This window comes from Lepidochelys kempii, chromosome 6 (genome assembly GCF_965140285.1).
Source record: "Lepidochelys kempii isolate rLepKem1 chromosome 6, rLepKem1.hap1, whole genome shotgun sequence".
In the NCBI taxonomy this organism is placed as follows: Eukaryota; Metazoa; Chordata; order Testudines; family Cheloniidae; genus Lepidochelys; species Lepidochelys kempii.
In genome coordinates, this window is record NC_136385.1 from 69,784,165 (window position 1) to 69,806,964 (window position 22,800).

General features: G+C 43.2%; 1 protein-coding gene across 4 annotated transcripts in view; it reads left to right on the forward strand.

The window, feature by feature from the left end:
• The window catches only part of UBR1 (ubiquitin protein ligase E3 component n-recognin 1), a 149,748-nt gene that overhangs the window by 120,364 nt on the left and 6,584 nt on the right, over positions 1-22,800 (forward strand). For all 4 annotated transcript variants that reach the window (XM_073348599.2, XM_073348601.2, XM_073348598.2 and 1 more), the window contains exons 40-46: positions 267-354; positions 1,629-1,762; positions 6,830-6,938; positions 11,761-11,817; positions 12,393-12,470; positions 14,134-14,304; positions 22,536-22,637. In XM_073348599.2, the coding sequence (XP_073204700.1) occupies positions 267-354; positions 1,629-1,762; positions 6,830-6,938; positions 11,761-11,817; positions 12,393-12,470; positions 14,134-14,304; positions 22,536-22,637 (739 nt within the window). The remainder of the gene's footprint in view (positions 1-266; positions 355-1,628; positions 1,763-6,829; positions 6,939-11,760; positions 11,818-12,392; positions 12,471-14,133; positions 14,305-22,535; positions 22,638-22,800) is intronic.

Below are 22,800 nucleotides of genomic sequence, written 5' to 3' on the forward strand. Positions count from 1 at the left end.
GTAAGGGAGTAATGTCAAAAAATAAAGGGGAGGAAGCAGTTCTGTAATGAGGATGAGCAATCCCCACATTTACATCATGCAGTTTTGTGGGGGGATAGTCTTGTTTGTTGGGTTGGGCACAAATAGGAAATGATCCAATAAAATGAAATGTTAATTTTTTTTGTAACTTGTCTATAAAAAGTTTAAAGTAATGGAGATTGATTCTATGTATATAGAAAAGAAATCTCCAAGTGCATTTACGACCAGGTTAATGTTTTTGTGCACAGAATCCCCCACTGCTCAATCACAAGATAATAGTGAGGAGACTCATACTGCTGAGTCTTTCTGTAGAGAAGTTTGCCAGTACACAAGTGGGTAAGTAACACTTCAGTTGTAACAATAAATGTTTTATAAGATGCATTGAAAAATACATGGAGATTCACCTGAGAAATACAAAAGAAAAAAGGTTAGACATACTTTATAGGGGGTTAGACCAGGAATCCATGTGCTGTGTCAGCAGTGTCTCCCACACTCCTAAAAATTGGAAAAGATCTAGATCTTCTGTCTGAATGTGAAGTGTGTTTTTCCCCAGAAAATATGGGTATTGTATACATTTAAAATGGATTGTGGTGTATCCAGACTAAATTTTGATAACCTACATTGCAAGAATGTTAGTAGTGCTGATTATAATCCATCTTTTCCATCACACATGATATCAGTAGCCTTTCCATTTTTGTCTCCATGTCTACTACAATTGTATTGTCAGTTGTGACTCCCTGTAATTGTTTAAGGTATTGATTTCTTCATACTTATTCCCAACTCTCTCTAAGAAAATTTGAGGGGTTTTTGACAGAATTTCAAAAAGTTAAGTGTCTGCATATGAAAGCCGATTCAATTTTGCAAAAAACAAACATCATTGGCTTTCTGTAAGAAAAGGAAAACTATATGATTTAATTGCTGTATATGACATGCTTTGGAGCTGCCAACATCCTCCTAGGTCCCAGAAAAACAAAGTGAGGAAACTAAATGAAACCATCTTGAGCCAGTTTAGAGATGGACATCTGCTTGTTCTTAATAAAACTGAAAACGCATTTGGAGAAACAATAGCAAGTACGTGAAGAATAACAAAGATGTTCTAAACAAATTTAACACTCATGAAATTAGAAACTAGGTCTTGGGGGCTGTGTCTGACTGAGGATTTCAGGCAATTTCCTATTGTTGCGCTAACGCTACTGCAGCTCCACCAGGGTTAACAGTTAAAATTTTACTGGTTAAAAGTTTAACCGTTAGGCTCTGCTGCAGCCCTAACTGCCCGGAGACTCTGCTCACCATGGGTCCTGGCTGTCAGCCCCCTGCCAGCGGGTCCAGCAGCTGGGACTTTGGGGGCGGGTCAGCACCAGAGTTCCACAGCCAGAGTTTAAATGTTAAACGGAATATCTTACTGATAAGACTGATGCTTATCGGTTAATCTGTTAACCGGTTAACATTTTACATCCCTAGTGGGAGCACTAGCCATAGAACAACATCCAGAACTGTTCAACATGGTGATTACCTTGTTTTGAAAATTGCCAAAAACGTTCAGTATAGTTATGACCCAGGAGGGTATGCGTGCTGAGCTTTTACAGATATTTCTGATGTGTGTGTTATAGCTGCTTTAGCCATGATGTTCCAGGCTGGCATCTGTGGAACTGTGTTAAGAAAGGGATCACACCTTACCTTCGTTGTGCTGCTTTGTTTTTCCATTTCATGCTGAAAGTGTCTCCACCTGAGGACCTGCTGTTAGGTAAGTAGAAGAAAGTAATAGTTTAGTTTTACTTATTTTCCTTGCTGAATAGTGGAGTGCTTAAATGTTCAAGGTACAAGGTATATATGTTTTTACAGTAGTTTTTAGCATGTTCAAAATAGAACCTTAATGGTATAACTAATGTTAAGAAATCATTATAGTATTGCTTTGAAAAGAACAAACAAAACAGTATATATGGAAGGGACAGAAGCAAGGAATTAGATCATCTGGGCATTGCCTATATGGAAAAGTTTTTCTTTTTAGTGTAAGCAAATCTGTGAATTTAAATTGGTATAGTTATACTAAAGAATTTCAGCTTGTCTCTCTTGGGAAGGAGTTTAAGGTATACTGAAAAAAGCCATCCTTATATCCAAAAAGTGTCCACATTTTGGATTTTGCTGGTAGATCTGTTTACTATAACCTGTAAGGCTTTCCCATGTAGACTATCCTCTAAGAGGTGTGTGGATAGAGCAGAATGAAATCCAATAAAAAGATATAATCTTAATTTCTAGCTTCTTTATTCCTTTTTGTTATAAAAGTGCTCACGCCCTCTCCCTCTCTCAAGGATCCAAAATCACTACACAAATGTAATATAGGGATTACATCATCCACCACTTAAACGTAGTGAAACATGGCAACAATCTTAAAAGCATGCAGTGGTGCCACACAGCATTTTGAAAAGAAGTGAGGAACGAAAGTGCTATAAACGATTGAAACTAAGTATAAAACCTTAAACGGATTTCCCTCTGTAATGATCCGAGTTTGAATTTGGCTAGGACACTGTGGTTAGCATGCTGCCCTATCAAATACTGATGCTTGTGAAAAACATTATATAATGCCTAGAATTCAGGATCTCAGCTTTATGGTACATTCCATTGCCTCATAACACCAGTCTGGAGCCCTGGTTCAGTAGAAAGGAGTGTCCCCTGGTGAATCATGAGCATCATTTTCTGGGGTCCCTGAGCATCACTGGGCACTTTTCTGTATTGCAAGAGAGTGCGCTCTACGGGGGCGTGATTTTTAAAGCGCACTAACATGTGCGTTAATTGGTCTGTGTAGACCCTGCTGGTATGTGTTGAAGGTTCTGTAGTGCACCTTAATGTAGTGCTGTTTGAAACAGTTAAAGCACACTAGGAAACCTTTTATGCACGCCAGCAGAGTCTACACCAACCAATTAAGGCGCAACATGTTAATGTGCTACAGAAATCTTATCTCCCCCCCCTCCCCCCCACAGTGTACATTACCCCACTGTGTAGACAAGCCCTAAGAAATCTCCCAATCAAGTACAGATCTGACACAGCCTCGTTTAACCTGTAAATTCTGACTGGATCATAAGAAAATTGAATATGATTGCAAGCCAAAAACATAATGAAATATGATGATTAGAAACACGTATAAAGTTCTTCTTTGAGTAGTGTCCCTATGGGTGCTCCACTGTAGGTGTGTCTGAATCCCTGTGCTGCTGATCAGAGAACTTTGGTAGCAGTGTCCATTGGGCCTGCGCATGCACTGTTTCTCCTCCTGCGTCACAAAGCTAGTCAGCGCGCATGGGCTAACCCTCCTCAGTTCCTTCTTAATTGCCCATGACTAGAGACAGAGCCATTAGCAATCCATTAAGACTAATTGTTCTTGTGTTCGCATTCGCACTTAGTTTTCCACAGTTCTCATTGTAGTTTTAGTTGTTGTTTTTGTTCTTTTCCCCGCCCTTCCAAAAAAAACAAACAAACACAACCCTTTCTGCCTTTCCCCACTGGGGACCCTTCCCCTGCATGGGGTATGCCCACCTTCCTGGGCTTCAAGAAGTGCCACACCTATAACGAGGCAATCCCAGTTGTGAATAAGCAGTTTCAGTGCATCCCCTGCCTTGTCAAGGACCACATATAGCAAAAGTGTACCCTCTCCCAGCAGCTCTGGCCAAGATCCCACAAGGACAGAGCCAAAAAATTGTCTTCATGGAGGCAGCTCTCTGACCTTAACCTCCTGACGGACGTGCGTCTTCCCCACGACCTTCAACTTCTAAGGCCAATGGGTCAAAGAAGCAGGCTGGTGACTCCTCTCACAAGTCTAAAGAGAGAGTGAAAGTTTTTAAAGATAGCAGAAAGCGATCACCATCTCGCTTGGTATCCTCTGCGCCGCCAGCACCAAGACCACACTCCGGCACCCATGCCTCACCATGACTATCAGTAACCGGTACTGCTGACAGGCCCACAGATCCTTCAGGCATGGGCACCAAATCTGTGGTACCAAGAGATAAGGGCAAGCACCCTAAGACGACACTCCTGGTACTCGAGTCGTCCTTGGTACTACCAACAGCAGCCTGTCCAGCACCGGAAATACCAGTGCAGACAAGATCTCCATCTCCCTTGGACCACCACCGGGACACTTGGCACTGGCAGAATTCCGCCAAACCAGAGCCTTCTGCATGACAGAAGCACCCGAGTCTCCGCCTCTCAGTACTGACATTGTGGCTCTGAGCCTTTACAGGGCACCGGATATCCCCGCAACCATGCCCCTCCGCTGTCTAGCGAGCGGTTGGACAGTGAGCCAGAGGAGGTGGTCTCACAGTTCACCTTCCAAGCTCCATATGAGACCAACTACAAACAGGGTTGAGAACGTACCCACAGATGGCTCCACCACCACTGCCATCTTGGTATAGCCGCCCCTGGGCGCCTCCACCGGGCCCTGTGCCACCACAATGGTCATATTGGGACTCTTGGGCGGCACACCAGCCGCCTGTCTCACGAGCTTCAAGCCTCCCCTGAGAACCCTCCCAGCACATTCCCTCAACTGTGGCATCTAGGGCCTCAGGAGATGGAGGATCAATAAGCTGGTACTGAGGAGGATGCTACACAAAAGGCCATCTCCTCCTCCTCCTCGGATGAAGCAGTCATCCCTTCCCCACCTTCTCTGGTAGATGATTTCCCTCTTTTTCAGGAGCTGGTAAAGTGTGGCGGACACTCTCCACATGACACTAGAGAAGGTCAAGGACACCCACCATCAGTTCCTTGATTTTTCCACTCTTTGTTGTCCTCAAAGATTGCCCTCCTAATTAGTGAAGCCATCTTAGCCCCGGCTAAAATGGTGTGGCAAACCTTGGAATTGGTATCTCCGATGTGTAACAGACAAAAAGTATGTTGTCCCCGTATAGGAATCGGAGTTCCTTTTTTCTCTCACTGCCATCCAGTTCTATTGTGGTGGACACTGACAATTCCCAGGACTGACCACACAAATCCAGGGCAATGCCGTACAACAAGGATTGGAAGCGCCTTCATCTCTTTGACAGAAAGTCATATTCCTCAGCCACCTTACAATTCCATATTGCCAACTATCTGATGCTCATGGCCAAATACGATTATATAAACTACAACAAATCTCCCCAACAACCACAACTCTTCCACACAACTTGGACTATGCTCAGACTCTTAAAAAGTCAGGATTATCCCTAAACTCTCTTAAGGTCCATCTAGCAGCTGTAACATTCACGAACCTGTAGAGGGATATTTGGTGCTGTCACACCCAACCACTAAAAGGTTCCTCAAGGTTATAATAAACCTCTTCCCTCAACGCAACTTCCTAACCCTATGTAGGACCTAAAGCATGCACTGAAAGGGCTGACTAGGCCTCCCTTTGAACCCATGGCCACCTGTTCACTGATGTACCTATCAATGAAAACGGCTTTCCTGATACCATTTACCTTGGCCAGATGAACAGGAGAGAGAGCAGCTCTGATGGTGCATCTCCCTTACACAGTATTCTTTTCAGACAAGGTTATGCTCAGGCCACATCCAAAATTTATTCCCAAGGTAACCTCTCCCTTTCACATGAATCAATTAATTAATTGCCAATCTTCCAACCCAAGATTCACCAAGACAACAGGAAGGCTATACTTCACACTCTAGATGTCAGGAGAGCCCTGGCCTTCTACCTTCATAGGACAAGAACCTTCAGGAAGTCCCCTAGACTTTTCCTATCCATTATGGAAAGATCTAAGGGCTCAGCAATATCAGCCCAAAGACTCTCTAAGGGATCTCAAATTACATCAGACAGTGACCAAATTCGCAACATGACCCCTCCAGATTTGATTCATACACAGTCCACAAGATAGATCTCCTCTGTTGCCTTCAAGAATGTCCCTATCTCCCAGAGATCTGTAGAGCAGCGACATGGGCGTCAGTCCACATTTTTGCAGAACATTATGCAATCTCTGGGGACACCACCTCAGAAGCCATCTTCAGCTTCACCGAGAGTGCGGTTATCTATAATTGACCTAACTCTGAAGCCCCAGCCTCCGGAAGGGATACTGCTTGGGAGTTACCTACAGTGGAGCACCCGTAGGGACACTACTCAAAGAACAGGTTTCAGAGTAGCTTATGCTCAAATAAATTTGTTAGTCTCTAAGGTGCCACAAGTACTCCTTTTCTTTTTTACTCAAAGAATAAGAAGTTACTTACCTTGTGCAGTAACAATAGTTCTTAGAGATGTGTCTCTCTATGGGTGCTCCACAACCTACCTTCCTCCCCTCTTCGGAGTTCTTGTCTATGTCTCTGTGGTAGAGAAGGAACTGAGGAGAGTTAACCTGTGTGCACTGACTAGCCTCGTGGCGCAATATAAGAAGAGAGCACATGTGTGGGCCCAGTGGACACTGCTATCAAAGTTTTTTCCAATCAGCAGCACAGGGAAGCAGACATACCTACAGTGGAGCACTCATAGGGGGGACAGCTCTCAAAGAGACATTGTTACTGTACAAGGTAAGTAACTTCTTCTTTTCATCAAACAGCATAATCCTGCTGCTGTAATGTATGTACAATAATCCTCAGCCAGATCCTTAACTAGTGTAAATTGCATAGCTCCATTTAAAGTCAGTGGCGCTACATCCAGTTACAGTAGCTGAAAAGTTGCCCTAAATCTTTAAAATAGTCATAAGAATAAGTTGTAAAAGGAATCAGAAGAATTCTGGTTTTCTGTTATGTCTGCTGCTGATTGTGTGCCCTGTTCAGAGAGACCTTTAGAGAATGGACTGGCTGAAACTGTTTGATGTATTCCTAATATTTCCTTCTTCTTTTGCAGTTTCCGAGGAAGGAGAATTCAAGGCCCTCTGTAGTTATTTATCTCTACCCACAAATCTGTTCCTGCTTTTTGAGGAATATTGGGGCACTGTAAGCCCCTTGCTCCAAAGGTACTTGTTGGAGATGGGGGAGCAGTGGAACCAACCTTCCATTTTGTGATGGCTGTAAGGGAATTTCAGATGAAATTAGTGAATAATTGGTTACACTCTGTCCAATACCATATTGCAGTTGCAAAAGAGTTGGCTTGATGAACAGAGTGTATACTGAACCACTTAAGGAGTTTGGAATTCGGGGGAGAGATGGGAGGTGTTCATATAATCTCCACACCTGATTCTAATATTGACTGGAAAGAAAATCAAGAAAGAGAGAATACAGCAGTGGGTATAAGAAAGTACCAGTACCAATGATGCTAACAGTCAGGTAGGCGATATTAGCAGTAGAAGGACTGTACCTAATTGGGTGAGGAATCTGGGCAAAGCTAAGCAGAAACAACTAAAGTGTTTGTACACCAATGCAAGAAGCCTCAGTAACAAAATAGAGGAACTAGAACTACTGGTGCAGGAAGGGAAACCAGATATTGTAGGGAGAAAATAGTCATGACTGAATTACAGATATTGAAGGGTATGTGCTGTTCAGGAAAGACCAAAATAAAAATAACGGTAGTGCAATAGCATTGTATATTAATGATGAGGTAGACCATAAAGAAATTAGAAGTGATCCAATGGATAACAGAGTCTAGTTGGGTCAAAATCACTTTGGGGGAAAAAAACTACCAGAGGCTTTTTGTATGTTACAGACCCCCGCCAGGATCCAATTTGGATATGAATAGAGACCTTTTTATATTTTAATGAAATAAATACTACTGGGAATTTGTGAGATTATGGAAAGGGCAAGTGCTACTAGTAATAGTAGGGCCCAGATTTTCCTGGATGTGGTAGCTGACAGATTCCTTCCCTAAAAAGTCACCAAATCTAAGAGAGGCGATGCCACTTTAGATTTGGTATTTATTGGTGAGTAGTGAGGATCTCATAGAAGAACTGGTTGTAGGGGACAACCTTGGTTTTAGTGATCATGAGTTAATTCAGTTTAAACTCAATAGAAGGATAAACAAAAATAGATCTGCATCTAGGGACCTTAATTTCAAAAGGGAAAACTTTAAAATATTAAGGGAATTGGTTAGGGAAGTGGATTGGACGGAAGAACTAAAGAATTTGAATGTGGAGAAGGCTTGGAATTAGTTTCTGCAAATTTGACTTTAAAATATCTGAAGCCTGTATCCCACACAAGGGGAAGAAATTTTTAGGGAAGGATTGCAGACTAAATTCAATGAGTAGGCATCTCAAACAGGTTCTTAAGAAAAAGCAGAAAGCCTACAAGGAAAGGAAGATGGGATGGATCAGCAAGGAAAGTTACCTCTTAGAGGTCAGGAAATGTAAGGAAAAAATGAGAACTGCCAAAAGCCAGGCAGAGTTGGATGTTGCAAAGGAAATTAAAACCAATAGTAAAAAGTTCTATAGTCCATCTAAATAAAAAGAAAACAGGGAAAAAAGAAGTGACCGCTAAACACTGAAGATGGGGTGGAGATTAAAGATAATCTAGGAATGGTCCAACACCTAAACGAATGCTTTGCCTCCATGCCCTTTACTTTGGGGTTCTGCCCCAGCAGGACCCCCATGCTCTGGGTCCACATTCTTGGTCTCCCCTTCCAGGGGACCCCCCAACCCTCTTAAACCCACCTTGTCTCAGTGGCTACTGCCAGTCGTCATCTAGTCCCCCGCTCACTGGGGCAGACTGCAATCTGTAATGGCCACTCATTATTGGCAAGGGGTTAGGACCTGCTGCCCTTGCCTATTCCCAGGCTGTATCTCTGCAGCCCCAGTACCTCTGTAGGCCTTCAACAAGGTCTGCAGGCTGGGGTTTTACCAGGCTGGAGCTCCCCAGCGCCCTTGCTCTATTCCCCAGCACTGCTCCAGTTCAGGTACCTTCCTCTCAGGCAGCTAGCCCTTCTCCCTCCAGGGCTGGAGAGAGACTCTTCTCGGCTCCTGGCCCACAGCCCTCTTATAAGGGTCAGCTGGGCCCTAATTGAGCTGGCCACAGCTGTGGCTGCTTCCCCAATCAGCCTAGCTTGGCTGCTTTTAACCCCTGTTCTCCAGGAGTGGGGCATCCGTGCCACTACAGGGGCCAATCTTCTTTTAACATTTGTATTAATGACCTTGACACAAAAAGTGGGAGTGTCCTAATAAAATTTGCAGATGACACAAAGTTTGGCTGTATAGCCAATACAGAAGAGGATCAAAATATTATACAAGAATATTTGGACAACCTTGAAAACTAGTGTAATAGAAATGGGATGAAATTGAATAGTGCAAAGTGCAAGGTCATGCACTTAGAGACAAACAACAAGAATTTTTGCTATAAAATGGGGACTTATCAGTTGGAAGCAACAGAGGAGGAGAAAGATCTGGGTGTATTGGTTGTTCACTGGATGGCTATAAGCTGCCAATATGATGCGACTGTGAAAAGGCTAATGCAGTCCTAGGATGCATCAGGAGAGGTATTTCCAGTAGGGGCAGGGGAGTATTAGTATCATTATACAGGGCACTGGTGAGACCTCATCTGGAATACTGTGTGCAATTCTTGTCTCCCATGTTTAAGACAGAGAAAACCTACCTTGTGAGAAGAGACTCAAAGAGCTTGGCTTGTTTAGTCTAATCCAAAAGAAGGCTGAGGGGAGATATGATTGCTCTCTATAAATACATCAGAGGGATAATTTGCAGGGAGGGAGAGGAGTTATTTAAGTTAAACCACAGTGTTGACACAAGAACAGATGGATATAAACAACTCATCAACAAGTTTAGACTTGAAATTAGATGAAGGTTTCTAACCATCAGAGGAGTGAAGTGCTTCCAAGGGGAGCAGTGGTGGCAAAAAGCTAACTAGCGTCAAGACTGAGCTTGATAAATTTATGGAGGGAGTGGTATGATGAAACTACCTACAATGGCATATAGCCGGTGTGTGACTGCTAGTAGCAAATAACCCCAACAGCCGGTGATGGGACTCTAGAGGGGAAGGCTGATTTACTACAGAGAATTCTTTCCCAGGTATCTGGCTGGTAGGTCTTGCCAAAATGCTCGTGGTCCAACTAATCGCCATATTTGGGGTCCCCTGGATCAGATTAGCAGAGACCCTGTGTGGGGGTTTGCCTTCCTCTGCAGCATGGGCACAGGTCACTTGCAGGTTTTAAACAAGTGTAAATGGTGGATTTTCTGTAACTTGAAGTCTTTAAATCATGATTTGAGGACTTCAGTAGCTCAGCCAGAGGTTATGGGTCTATTACAGGAGTGGGTGCGTGAAGTTCTGTGGCCTGCAATGTGTAGGAGGTCAGACTAGATGACTGTGATGGTCCCTTCTGACTAAGCAGTTTGAGTATCTTAGAATAATTTATCATGGTTGTATTAAACCAGAGTAAATGAGTCATTTGGAATTGGTGCATGTAGAGAGGATTACATTCATGAAGGAAGTTATTCTGGAGTGTTGCTTTTGTGTTATATGATTCCTTGGTCTGTCCTGTCTGCCCTATCTGCCCACAGGACAGGTAGCGACTATGATGATATCTGAAAGCAGGGTTCTTAGTATGGTATAAAGTATAACCTGCCATTTCTGTTTTTTGGGCTATACCTGCCTAATTTCCAAAGCAGAGTCTGATTAGGTGCTGTAGTTGACCCTACTAGTTAAAAGTAGGGTACTACCCCAACAATATGGATGTAGAAATCTATCTGTAAAGGAAGGATTGGTTAAAACTAAGAAAAACTACTTAAACTTCCACATCACTGTCTTGAAGAATGTCCACATTCAGCTGAGTCCATTGTGTGCAATATTAAAGTTAACATTTTGTTGTAGTAATTGGTTTTCTTGGTTCCTGGTGAAATTATCTGCTTCATCACCAGTTTTTCTCACTTGCCCTCTGTCATCATGAGGCATCTGTGTTGTCTAGCATACTTCAACCAAAGAGACATTTTGAGCCTGTTGACTCCAACCTTCTGTCTCAATGCTGTCTCAGATTATCCCCAGATGTACTAAATATAATTTGGTTCATTTTTATTTGAAGAACAACCTCCAGTAAGCAACTGGGTTTTTAAGTCCCTTAAATGATCGCTTATCAGAAAAAAAAAAAAAATATATATATATAGTGTGTGTGTGTTTTTAAGTAACACAAGACATTCCTTCCAGCTGAGGCTGAATACATTATCTCCACAATAGCGCTCCCAGCCCAAAGCATAGGGATTCCAAATGGGAGACCAGATCTTTTATGTAGTAATAATGCTATTGTGTGTGTTTTTATTTATAAAATCCGTTGTTTCTGAGAAATCCTGTTGATACAGATCAGTTAAAATGACCAGTTGCTGGAGGTCCCTCTTCTCTTCTGCTTTGTATAAGTAATATAAAATAACTGTATCAGCAAGAATACCAAAGCAGTCATTTCATTCCTGTGATTAGCAGCTTGGCAGTATAGTAGCTTACTACACTGTGGAGATGGATATGTTCTTCCATTATAAACATAAATACAGTAAACATTTTCAATGGTGCATTTTAAAAAAGTGTTTGAAAAGCAATCACTAGAAGCAATAAATACTACATTTAAAATGTAGGATATTTTAATGTACAACCTTCATCAATAGGTATTCCAAGGGAAACAGTGTGTGATAGTCCACATTCACATTCTGAGAAAGTCAGCATTTGCAGATGGTGCAAACATTTTTTACGTGTGTGTTTCATTCTAGTGAAATCTTTATAATTTGTGTTTTTAAAAATAGATTTCTCTCTTGCATAAACTTTCAAGATTTTTCACTACTTTTTGTATCTGTTTAGTTACGGTTATTAATTATATATAGTGTTCATACAATATAATCTGTCAATATTTGTCTGATACAGGTGGTGTGCTGACCCTGCTGTACTAAGTTTTCTTAAAGGGAAAAACATTTCAGTAAGGTTAGTTTCATTTTTTTTTCTGGGCTTTGTTTTTGATCTGTAACAGTTGAAAGAGCTGGGCTCTGAGTAGTTAAATGAGGGCAAGTCTTGCAGTTAGGGATTCCTTGCTTCCTTTTGCACCTTTGCCATAAACCCACCCGCCTCTTGAAATGACTTTACAGGATTCCTTTATCAAGACTAAACAATTACTATTCCCTCAGAACATCAAACATTTTACCACGCCAGTCAGACATCAGCGTTTTTCTGGGGTAGGCTAATGTAATGATTGGTAACATGAGAGAACCTTCATTGGGTTGTAAAATGTATGCCCATTCCATGCAAACTTAGTTTGCTTACCTTTTGTTGTACATTTACTGTGGAAACATTTCCTGTGTGGTTTGTCTTATATCCCTTATTGTAGCTGCTAGAGGTTGTGACATGATTCTGGGCCCTGAGAGTTTGAAAGAGAGGACAGGGAGTTTACCAACGTGGTAAATTATTGGCAGTGTATGTCCATTCTGTTTGTTGTGATCTTTGTGTGGCTTTATCCTTCATTAATATTTTTTACAGTATTTCTTCTTCTACTCATTTACTAGATATCCAAGGAAAAGAAATAATTTGATAGAGCTTCCAGAAGACTACAGTTGCCTCCTGAATCAAGCCTCTCAGTTTAGGTAAAAAGTAGCAGTTTGATCTGCCTTCTTGTCAAGTGTTTTTTCCTTTTCATATCCTTGCAATTAGTGTAACCCATGTGAAACGTGACAAAACTATTAACAGAAACAATTCTGGGATGGAAATCAGATGCTGCCACTTCACCAATCCAGGAAGAACCGTTGTCTGTGATGTTCAAGTCTGGGAAGGGTATTGCAAAATTTGTAGTGAACATACTGTTTTGTTCCCAACCATCAGTAACCAGCAGTCCATTTTAAGTATCATGCTACTTACTTTTCACATAATGACCATATATAAAACTATTACAGCTTAAAGCACTGACGCACTTCGGTAAACAAATGTAGGTTTGATATAGCTGACATTTGTTTTCACCATTGCCCACTTCAGGACCAGAGGTTTGGCATTGGCTTCGAGTAGGAATGCTGAACCTGGCCCACAGGTGAAGTGTTGGTAGCAGAGGGGACCGTGTGAAAATATATCGTTTCACTTCCTGTGGAAAAACATGGAATCATGGATATAGTCCAATGTGCTTTTTAATTCTTTCTAAAGAGAATTTTGCTCTTGGAAGTTTGTTTTGAATTTTAACAGTAGTGAACTTAATGCTCATGAATGAACCACTTGTTTGATCTGTGAATAGTGAGGAGGCAGGCACCGAGCAAGTTATGCTATGTCGCCCTGCCAGTGCTGCTCCTGACCTACATCACCTTACCCACTTTGGCATTCTAGTACTGTGCCTGTATGTCAGTTTTGTTATTTGTATAAATGGGCTAGAATAACATCACCAAATTTACTTCCACTTTTGACTTGACTCAGTTCCTAATGCTGCATTTCCTCAGTTTAGTTTTAATAAGGCACATTTCTCAAATTGGGTATCTGCATTAATGATTTACTGAAGAGAGGTACATTATTCATGGAGAGGAGGAGGTCTTCTCACTCCATTCGTGCTGGTTTAATATGCATTTTAGCAATCTTTGGGTCCTGTTGGAATCTATACACTGATGCAGCTTTCTCCTTTTGTTTGTTTCCATTAAATACAGCAGGAGTTTCTCAACGTGTATAGTGTGATCCACATCTTAGCAGAAAGATGGTTGCCGACCATTCCCTTCCATTCACCATTGCGTGGGTCACCTTATCTGCCATTTGCAATTGAATAAGATTGCAATGGCAACTAGAGCCATTGATTACATGGAAAATTAATAGGAAAATATTAAATGTAGTTTTAGTTGTGTTAGCAGTTAGGAAATGAAAAGGAGAATTACTATCATGTGAGCAGGCCTGGACTTGGAGCAATGCTTTGCAAGACTGGAGCTTGAGAACCTCTGGAACATCACTTGGTAGATGTAATGTTGGGAAGAATAATGTCCCATGTGATCACAAAATTGACAGTTACTTTAGAAAAGCTTTCACTGAATTTATACCAAATTTCTCCCCTCCCCAGCTGATCTATACTAGAGGGAAGCACCTCTTCCTTATGGGAAAAATTAGAACGAATTTTACCAGATAGTTTCAGAGGAGGCGTTGTGATCGACGGTGCCTCTTTTCTGAAAAAGGCCTTTGTGTCAAACCAGCATGACTGACTGTATTTTTTAAAATCTTTTCAATGTATTTGCAATAACTATTTTGGTTCCATATTGCACTTAATAATTACCACCTTTCTCTTTACAGGTGCCCACGGTCTTTTGACGATGAACGAAAGCACCCAATGTTGTGTTTGTTCTGTGGAACCATGCTGTGCTCCCAGAATACCTGCTGCCAGGAGTTGGTGAATGGGGAGGAGCTGGGAGCCTGTACCTCTCATGCTCTCCATTGTGGAGCTGGAGTGTGTATGTTCCTCAAGTAGGTAACTGATCAGTATGTAATTTTTTGCAGAGGAGAATAATTTAAGAAGGCCAGATGACACAGAAGGGCAAAAAACCTCATACTCTTTGGGATTGGGGAGAAAGAGCCAGCATGTTGACATACACTGTAGGCCAGTAGTTCTCAACCAGACTGCTGTATCCCTTTCAGGAGTCCCATTTGTCTTGCGTACCCCCAAGTTTCACCTCACCTTACTTAAAAACTACTTGCTTACAAAATCAGACAAAAAAAATACAAGTGTCACAGTGCACTATTACTGAAAAATTACTTACTTCCTCCTTTTTACTATACAATTATAAATGAGTTGGAATAGAAATATAAACTAATCATTGTCTGTATGAAACTTTAATTTGTACGGACTTTGCTAGTGCTTTTTATGTAGCCTGTTGTGAAATCAGGCAAATATCTAGATGAGCTGATGTGCCCCCTGGAAGACCTCTGCATACCACCAGGGGTATGTGTACCCCTGGATGAGAACCACTGCTCTAAGCCACCAAAAAGTTAAATCACCCTGCAGTAAAACTGCAATGTCGGTCAATGGGCAGTGCTATAGTCTGAAGGTGTCCAGTCAAACTGCACCCTTTGTCGTGTGTTTACAGAACACCACAAAGCCAATAAGTCTATATTAAGAGTAACTACTTTTCAGGTAAAATATCAAGTCTATGCTGCAGGATCCTGTACTTGGCTTGCATTTTCAAAGTATCATAAGGGAGTTAGGCACCCTACTCCTTTAGGTTCCTTAGAAAATCCTAGCCTTTTATGCATGTTTATTGTCAAGTTGTTAATGTATGTGATGGACAAATTACTTACACCTTTAAAATTACTTACAGCTTTTTCTGCATTGTTGAGTACTGTAAAGGGGCAAAATCTGATATTTGTCTTAATTTTGTTCTCTGTGGCTTAAAAATGGCTGAATTGACATTGGGGTGGGACCAACTTGTTCCGAGGGCTTGAGGCTTGGGATCGAGTGATTTTGGAGGGAGCAACATGCATACCTCCTCTGTATCTGAGAGGTTTGCTGTAGTGTGGAGCTCTTAAGGGGGAGAAATAACAGAAGTACAAGAGCATCTGGAGGAGGAAGAAATTATTTCCTGGAGGTTTCAAAACAGATTTAACTGTCATCTGAGCTTTTACCTCCTTGCACTGCCCATCAGGAGTGAGTTTGCACAGAAAAGGAAGGAGAGCGGTATTTATTTTTTTTAAGACTCCAATAATTAACTAAAGTATCTCAGTTTTAATAAACATTGCTAGCACGTAGCACATTCTCTGTATATGTGGTATCTTCCCGGTTAGTGAAGATTAGCATGGGGTCACTATGAAATGTTAAGAATGGTCTAGCTCAGAGGTTCTCAAAATAGGGGTCGGGACCGCTCCAGGAGTTGCAAGGTTATTACATGGGGGGTCACGAGTTGTCAGCCTCCACCCTAAACCCCGCTTTGCATCCAGCATTTATAATGGTGTTAAATATATTTAAAAAGTGTTTTTAATGTATAAGGGGGGTCGCACTCAGATGTTTGCTACGTGAAAGTGTTATACCAATAAAATAAAAACCAGTAGGATCTTATTAAAGGGGAAAAGGCAAAATGACACATTTATTGTGAATACAGAAAGAATCATAGTAAGCAGTTAGTTATAGCTATAACATTCCATTCCATTCAATTTCATATTTATTCACACATTCATTCATACACACACACACAAGTTCTGCAAGGTTGTTATCATAGTTACCAGCCTTAGAGTTGCTTATGCCAAGCCACTGGCTAGGTGGCTTGGACATGAGGAGGGAACAGGGCCTTTTCAGATGCTCATCTGACGCTCCTGGAAGTTGATTTGCAGAATCAGACCCCAAAGTTCTCAGTTTCTAGAGTCCATTTTTATAGGAATTTATTCCTATGCCAGTCTATGGGAATTGCTTCGTCATGCTGTTGCTGAATCAATCAGCAGACGGCACATTCCTGGTGGCTCCATGTTGTTCTTCGGTTCTCCCACCATTGAGGCTGTTGGGTGGATTCCGGTCTGCGGGCCAGGGGTCCTCTGGTTGTTTCCACTTGACGCCTTCTTCGGCCGATGGACACTGGATTCTTAGGCTGGCACCTCCCTGATCATTCAGTTATTATCCACACCAAGCATCCATCCACGTACATCCTCTATCTCTATTTTAATCACAATTGTTAACAAAGCAAGGTAAATACAACAAAAGGGCTGGGAGTCTCTGTGTGCTGTTTCTGTTGTTACAAAGTATTGCTTTGAGAACAGACTTTGTCTTAGGATGTACTAACACAATTAGCAGCTTGCAAGTTTCACACAGAGAGGGAGAGAAACAGTACCAAAAAACAAGATACCTCTTAATTAGTAATACCCTGGAATTTAAACTATGAGGAATCAAACTCATTTGTGATTTTAATACAGAACTTCTTTAATATAATCCAACAAAAGGGGTCACCAGTACAAAAGTTTGAGAACTACTGGTCTAGTAGCCAAGTGAAGAGGCAGTTGACTGACCATATCCAGATAACAGAATAGCGCAGTCCACAAAATAAAGAAATTTAATAGCTGATTATTCTTCAAGTAATTTCAATGTCGTTTCCACTCTTGGGTGTCCGTGTGCCCAGCATACAGCCGTCAGAAACTTATTCCATCAGTGGTACCCATTGGGCAGCTCAAGCTCAGCCTGCTGCTGCACACCATTGTGCAGAGGTGTAAAGGGCAGAGCTGCCCCTAGCCCCGCTCAGTTCCTTCTGACTGCCAGTCATTTGAACTCTACGCTACCAAAGCAGTTCTCTTTCTCGGCCTTCGTGAATATTTTGTGTGTGTATTGTTAGTCCAGTCTTCAGCATAGTTAGGATAGTTAGACTTCTTTTCAGACTTGTTTTCCTCATTTGTCCGGTTTTCTGTTCACAGTACCAGAGTATGTCCCGATTATTGGGCTTCAAGCTGTGCGCTTCTTGCTCAAGGCCTATGTCAGTGATCGATCTGCGTAATAGCTGCCTGAAGTGCTTGGGGAGGCATAAAGGACTTGCGAGGGGATTTCAAGCCTAGGACAAAGAAGGATAGGGAGGCTAGGCTGAAATTCTTGCTCATGGAGGCAGTGCTCAGGCCTCTTTCAGAGCCGTGCCAGTCTGCCTCAGTGCTGAGTGCTACAGCTTCATTGAGAAAAGCGCCTCCAGCTTTAGAGGAATCCTAGCATCATTCTACCTTGTTCACACTGAGGAAGAAATACAGACTTCCAGGAAAGCCGCAACCAGGGGAAGGTGTCCACCTTCTAAGTCTGGTGAGAGGGGCGAGAAGGAGTTGAGTAGAGTACACCTGAAACCTAAACACTCCTCCAGATTGGTGCCTAACTTGACTGAGTTGACTCCAGCAACACAAGGAGCATTGTCAAGCCTGCCACAAGAAGCGGCACTGTCAGCTTCTTGGGCACTGCAACAGGAGATCATTTCCATGCCAACTACCCCGGAAGCACTTGCAGCGGCAAGAAATCTGCTCTGCCTCTTGATGACTGTCTCCTTCCTTATAGGAGTCCAATTCCTCTGCATTGCTGCCCTGTCCACCAGTGATTTAATCTCCAGTACCCCAGTTGCCTGCTTTCTGGATAGGTGGGCCCTCGTTACCCTCCAAGGGGAAGCATGCAGTGATGGTGTTGCTTCACCCATCGCCAGATTCTTGGAACTGGTCAACAGCACTGACTGGATCAGCCCTGCCATTGTCAGAGGAAGGGGAATCGTTGTCGTTGGGTTTAGAGGTGGGATTTGATGTCTCACAACCCCAAAACAGGACCCTCTGGGCCCCTCAAAGATCCTCTCTTCTGACCTACCACCCTGACCCCTGAGTGGGACCTGCCATGAGAATGTGGCCAGGACAGTGGGGCCTTGTCCTGTATCAGTGCTTGTTTTGAAACACTTGGAGGTTTCTCCCAACTTTTAGATTTTACCCACACCGTGTGTACTTGAGATCCTCATCTAGAAGAGCAGAATCTGCACACACAGAGGCTCCGTCCCCAGAGTCCAATACCAGGCATAGTACGAAGAAGAGGTTCCAGAACCAGAGCAACAGCCATTAGAAGAGATTCTACCCCATCTGGTCTTGGCTTCCTCTCCAGATGAGGCTGTTTCATCTGGGATCACTTCTCTTCCTCCCGAGGATTTTAAAGTTTATCAGAAGTTGTTAAAGAAAGTGGCTGCAGATTTAAGTGTACAGGTCAAGGGGTTAGGGAGTCCTCACATCACCTGGTGGCCAATCAATGAGGCTATACTAGAGCCTATAAAGGCTTTATGGCAGACTCCATCCTCTGTGGCTCCCACCTCTAAAAGGGCTGAAAGAAAGTACTGTGTACCCTCCCAACGTTTTGAGTACCTTTATACTCCCCTTCCCCCCCCCCCCCCGGCTCATCAGTCATCACAGTGACTAATGAGAGGGCATGACAGGGGCACCAGGCTGCCATGCACAACTCAGAAGATGCTAAGAGGCAAGACTTATTCAGCAATAAGTGGTGGACACATCACCTTCATATTGGTGCACATAACAAAAATCATGTGGTGGGGGTGGGGCCGAGGGGTTCTTGTGGGAGGGGGCTCGGGCAAAGGGTTGGGGTGCAGGGGTCTGGGGTGCAGGAGGGTGCTCCGGGGCTACTGCAGGGAGAGAGGACTCCCCCCAGCACTTTCTCGCTGCAGCAGCACCTGGGCTTCGGGGGAGAAGTGCATGTCCCCGCTGCAGGAGGGCTGGGGCTGGGGCTGCAGGAGAGGTGCCCCTCCAGCAGGTCCAGGCCAGGGGAGGGCCATGCCTGGGGCTGGGCCGCTCTGGCTGCAGCAGGTCTGGGCTGTAGGGTGAGTTGGGGCCAGGGGAGGGACGCCCCTGCCCCGGCCGCAGCAGGTCCCCAAGCGGGTTCCCTAAGTGCCTGTGTGGTGCTAAATAGGCTGCTGTGCGGCTGTGCAGCTTACAGGGAATTTAGGTTTCCAGCTCTGGGCCCTTCAAGATAGCCTGGAAGTGCAGTCATTTTGATGGCCAGTTGAGACTGGTATGTCTGTCTCCATCTCTTCATACCCAAACTCCCTCACCTTTGCAAACTGTCTGTTCCTCTTTCACTATGCTTGGTCCTGAGTTACTTCAGACCATAGGGTCTTTAGCACTGTGGAAGTGGAATATACTCTCCAGTTTGTTTCTGCCCCTCCTCCCACCTTCTCTCCCCGTCCTTCAGGGACCACTCTCGCAAGAAACTCCTTATCGAGGAAGTACAATAGCTCCTTCGCTTTGGAGCCATAAAGGAGGTTCCATGTGGTCACAGAGGGAAGTGGGTTTATTCCAGATATTTCCTAACCCCAAAAGTGAAGGGGGATTTCAGATCAATCTTAAACCTGTGTCCACTCCACAAATTCTTAAAAAAGATAGTTTTGCACAGCCAATTTTCATGCTAACGACAGCTGCTTCTGCTCTGGGGTGGTGACCCCACCTGGATTCTCATTGGATAAGAGCTCACCTGGATAAACATTGCTAGCACTTACCACATACACAGAGAATGTGCTATCCTCCCGGTTAGTGAAGATTAGCATAGGGGTCACTATGAAATGTCAAGAATGGTCTAGTTCAGAGGTTCTCAAAATAGGGGTCGGGACCCCTCCGGGAGTTGCAAGGTTACTTAGACTTAGAGTCCGTGGTCCTCAGAAGACTCAGCTTTACACATCCGTGCCAAAGAACTGAAACCTGTCAGTCTGGCATGCCAGGTATTTCTGATGTAGATCAGCGGAAGCAGCTTGTTAGTCCTCACAGACAAACAATGGAAATGTTTTACCTGAACGAGCAATGGGGAGCCTGCTCTTCTCTGCTCTGTCCAGAAGCAACTTTACTCTGGGAGCTCTGCATTGCCAGCTTGATAGATCTAGAAGTATCTTACCTGCGAGGAATACAGAATGACCTAGCAGGCCACCTGAACAGATCATTTACAAGTCACCACAAGTGATGTCTTTGCCAGATGTGGCCAGTTACATCTTCCAGCAGTGGGGGCTTCCCCAGATAGACCTATTTGCAACAAAGTCGAACAGAAGTTGTCCACTAATTCTGCTCCCTATGGAGTCACAGCCCAGCTTCCATAACAGGTGATAGGCTTTTCTGTGCTTCTCCACCAATTCCATTAGTTGACAAGGTGTTACTAAAGATAAGACCGGACCAGGCCAGAATCACAAGTAGAGTCCCAGCAAGGACCCATATCAGCACAGGTTCTCCACTCTTCTGGCACTATCCGTGAAACTTCTAATTTCACTTCCACTAGACTTGGACCTAATCTCCCAGGATCACAGTTGCCTACTCCATCTGAGCCTACAGTTCCTTCACTTAACTGCAGGGATGCTCCATCGCTAGGCACTAGAGAGCAGGCCTACTTGAAAGACATCAAGAGATCCTGCTGAATAGCTGAAAGCCTTCTACAAGAGTAACTTGCCTCTGTCAATGGAAGTGGTTTTTCTATCTGTTCTTGCCAGTGTGGATTATTGCTGACAAGTTCTTCAGTTCACCAGATTCTAGACCTGAATTATTATACCTGAAACAGACAACCAGGGTTTGGGGGTCAGTTCCTTCAAGGTACATAAAACAACTATTTCAGTACTCCATCCTAAAGTGGACAGTCACTCTATTTTCTCCAGTGATATGTCAATAAAGTTTTGAAAAGGCTTAGTCAAATTAAACCCTTAGGTGCAAGACCAAGTTGTCCTGTGGGATCTAAACTTAGTATTGTCAAGATATATGGGTTCCCCATTAAAGCCACTAGCTACTTGTTTTCTGCTGCATCTGTCAATTAAGGTTGCATTTTTGGTGGCCATTACCTCTGCCAGAATAATACGGGAGCTGTGGGCATTAATGCATTCATATCTGATCTTTTTTAAGGACCTGCATTCTCTCTCAAAGGTGGTTTCTTCTTTCCACATAAACCAGCCAATTTATTTGCCTGTAGTTTACCCAAAGCCACACTTGAGCAAGGAAGAGGAGCATTTGCATACCTTGGACATGGGGAAAGCCTTAGCGTTTTACCTGGACAGAACCAGACACTTTCTTAAATCGTCCCAACTGTTCATAGCAGTGGCAGACAGAAAAGGAGGTCAGTCTCCATCCAGAGAATTTCTTCCTGGATTGCATCCTGTGCACATATGTGCTAGGGCTTGGCTAATGTCACTCTGCCTGACAGTGTCTCAGCTCATTCGGTGAGGTTGCAGTTGACCTCAGTAGCCTTTCTAGCACAAGTTCCATTTGTTGACATTTGTACAGCAGCAACCACCTCAGTCCACACGTTTGCCTCCCACCGTGCTGTGGATCAAGACTCCAGAAGGATGCTAGAGTTGGACAAGTTGTTCTCCAATCTTTATTGAAATAGACTCTGATCCCATCTCCTGTTCTTATGGCTTGTGAGTCACCAAGATTGGAATGCACGTGTACAATCACTCAAAGAAAAACCGGTTATTAACCCGTTTTGTAACGGTTGTTGCACATGTCTGTTCCATGACCCACCCTTTTGTCCCTCTACATTGAAGTTCCAGCAAGAAGGATCTGAGGGGGGGGAGCTAGGGGCAGCTCTGCTCTTTGTACCTGCATGCAGTGGTGCACTACAGCAGGGGAAACTCGAGCTGTCCACCAGGTACCACTGAGGAATATGTGTGAGATGGCTGTGCAATGGGCACACCAAATCTCAAAAGTGGAATTGACGTGTGCAGCGCATCTTGAAGAACAGCTACAGAACAGGTTAGTAACCATTTTATTCTTATTGATGATAAGGCCCCTTGTGTCACGGGTATCTAATACTATACAATCACTTACATATTTATTGCTTTTGTGAAAATCTGTAGGGGCTTGTCTGAACACAGAAATTTAACCAGTTTAGCTCAAATAGATTTTTAAAAGTTGTTTAGTTAAACTCTTGCAACCCCCTGAGTGGATGCTCCTTTATGTTGGTTTAGATCTGGATTATATCAGTTTAACTTTCAGATGATTTACAGATGTATGTGATATACTAAACCAATATAAGACAGGTTTAAATCAATATAGGAGTGTCCACACAGGGGGTTACACTAGTTTAGCTAAATCTGTTTAAAAGAACACTTCTAGTTAAGCCAGTGCAACTTTGTGTGTAGACCTGTCAAAGTTTAAGCTTTTTTTAAGGTTGCTTATAAATAGTACCTGCAAAATTATATGGTTAATAATATTTTAAATGTGACTATTTTTGCCTTAAGAATCAGGGAGTGCAAAGTAGTCCTGATAGAAGGTAAAACCAGAGGCTGCTTATATCCTGCTCCCTATCTTGATGAATATGGAGAAACAGACCCAGGCTTGAAGTAAGTGCATGTTTAACTTTTTATTTGCTAGGAGTCTTAATTTTGTTCCCTTTCTTTGTTGTTCCCCTTATACTGCGCGCAGTTCCTGCATAGTTCTGAGCAGCCCCATTTTTGATAGACTGGAAGTGTGATTGGTAACCATTTTTCACCATCATTCAGTATT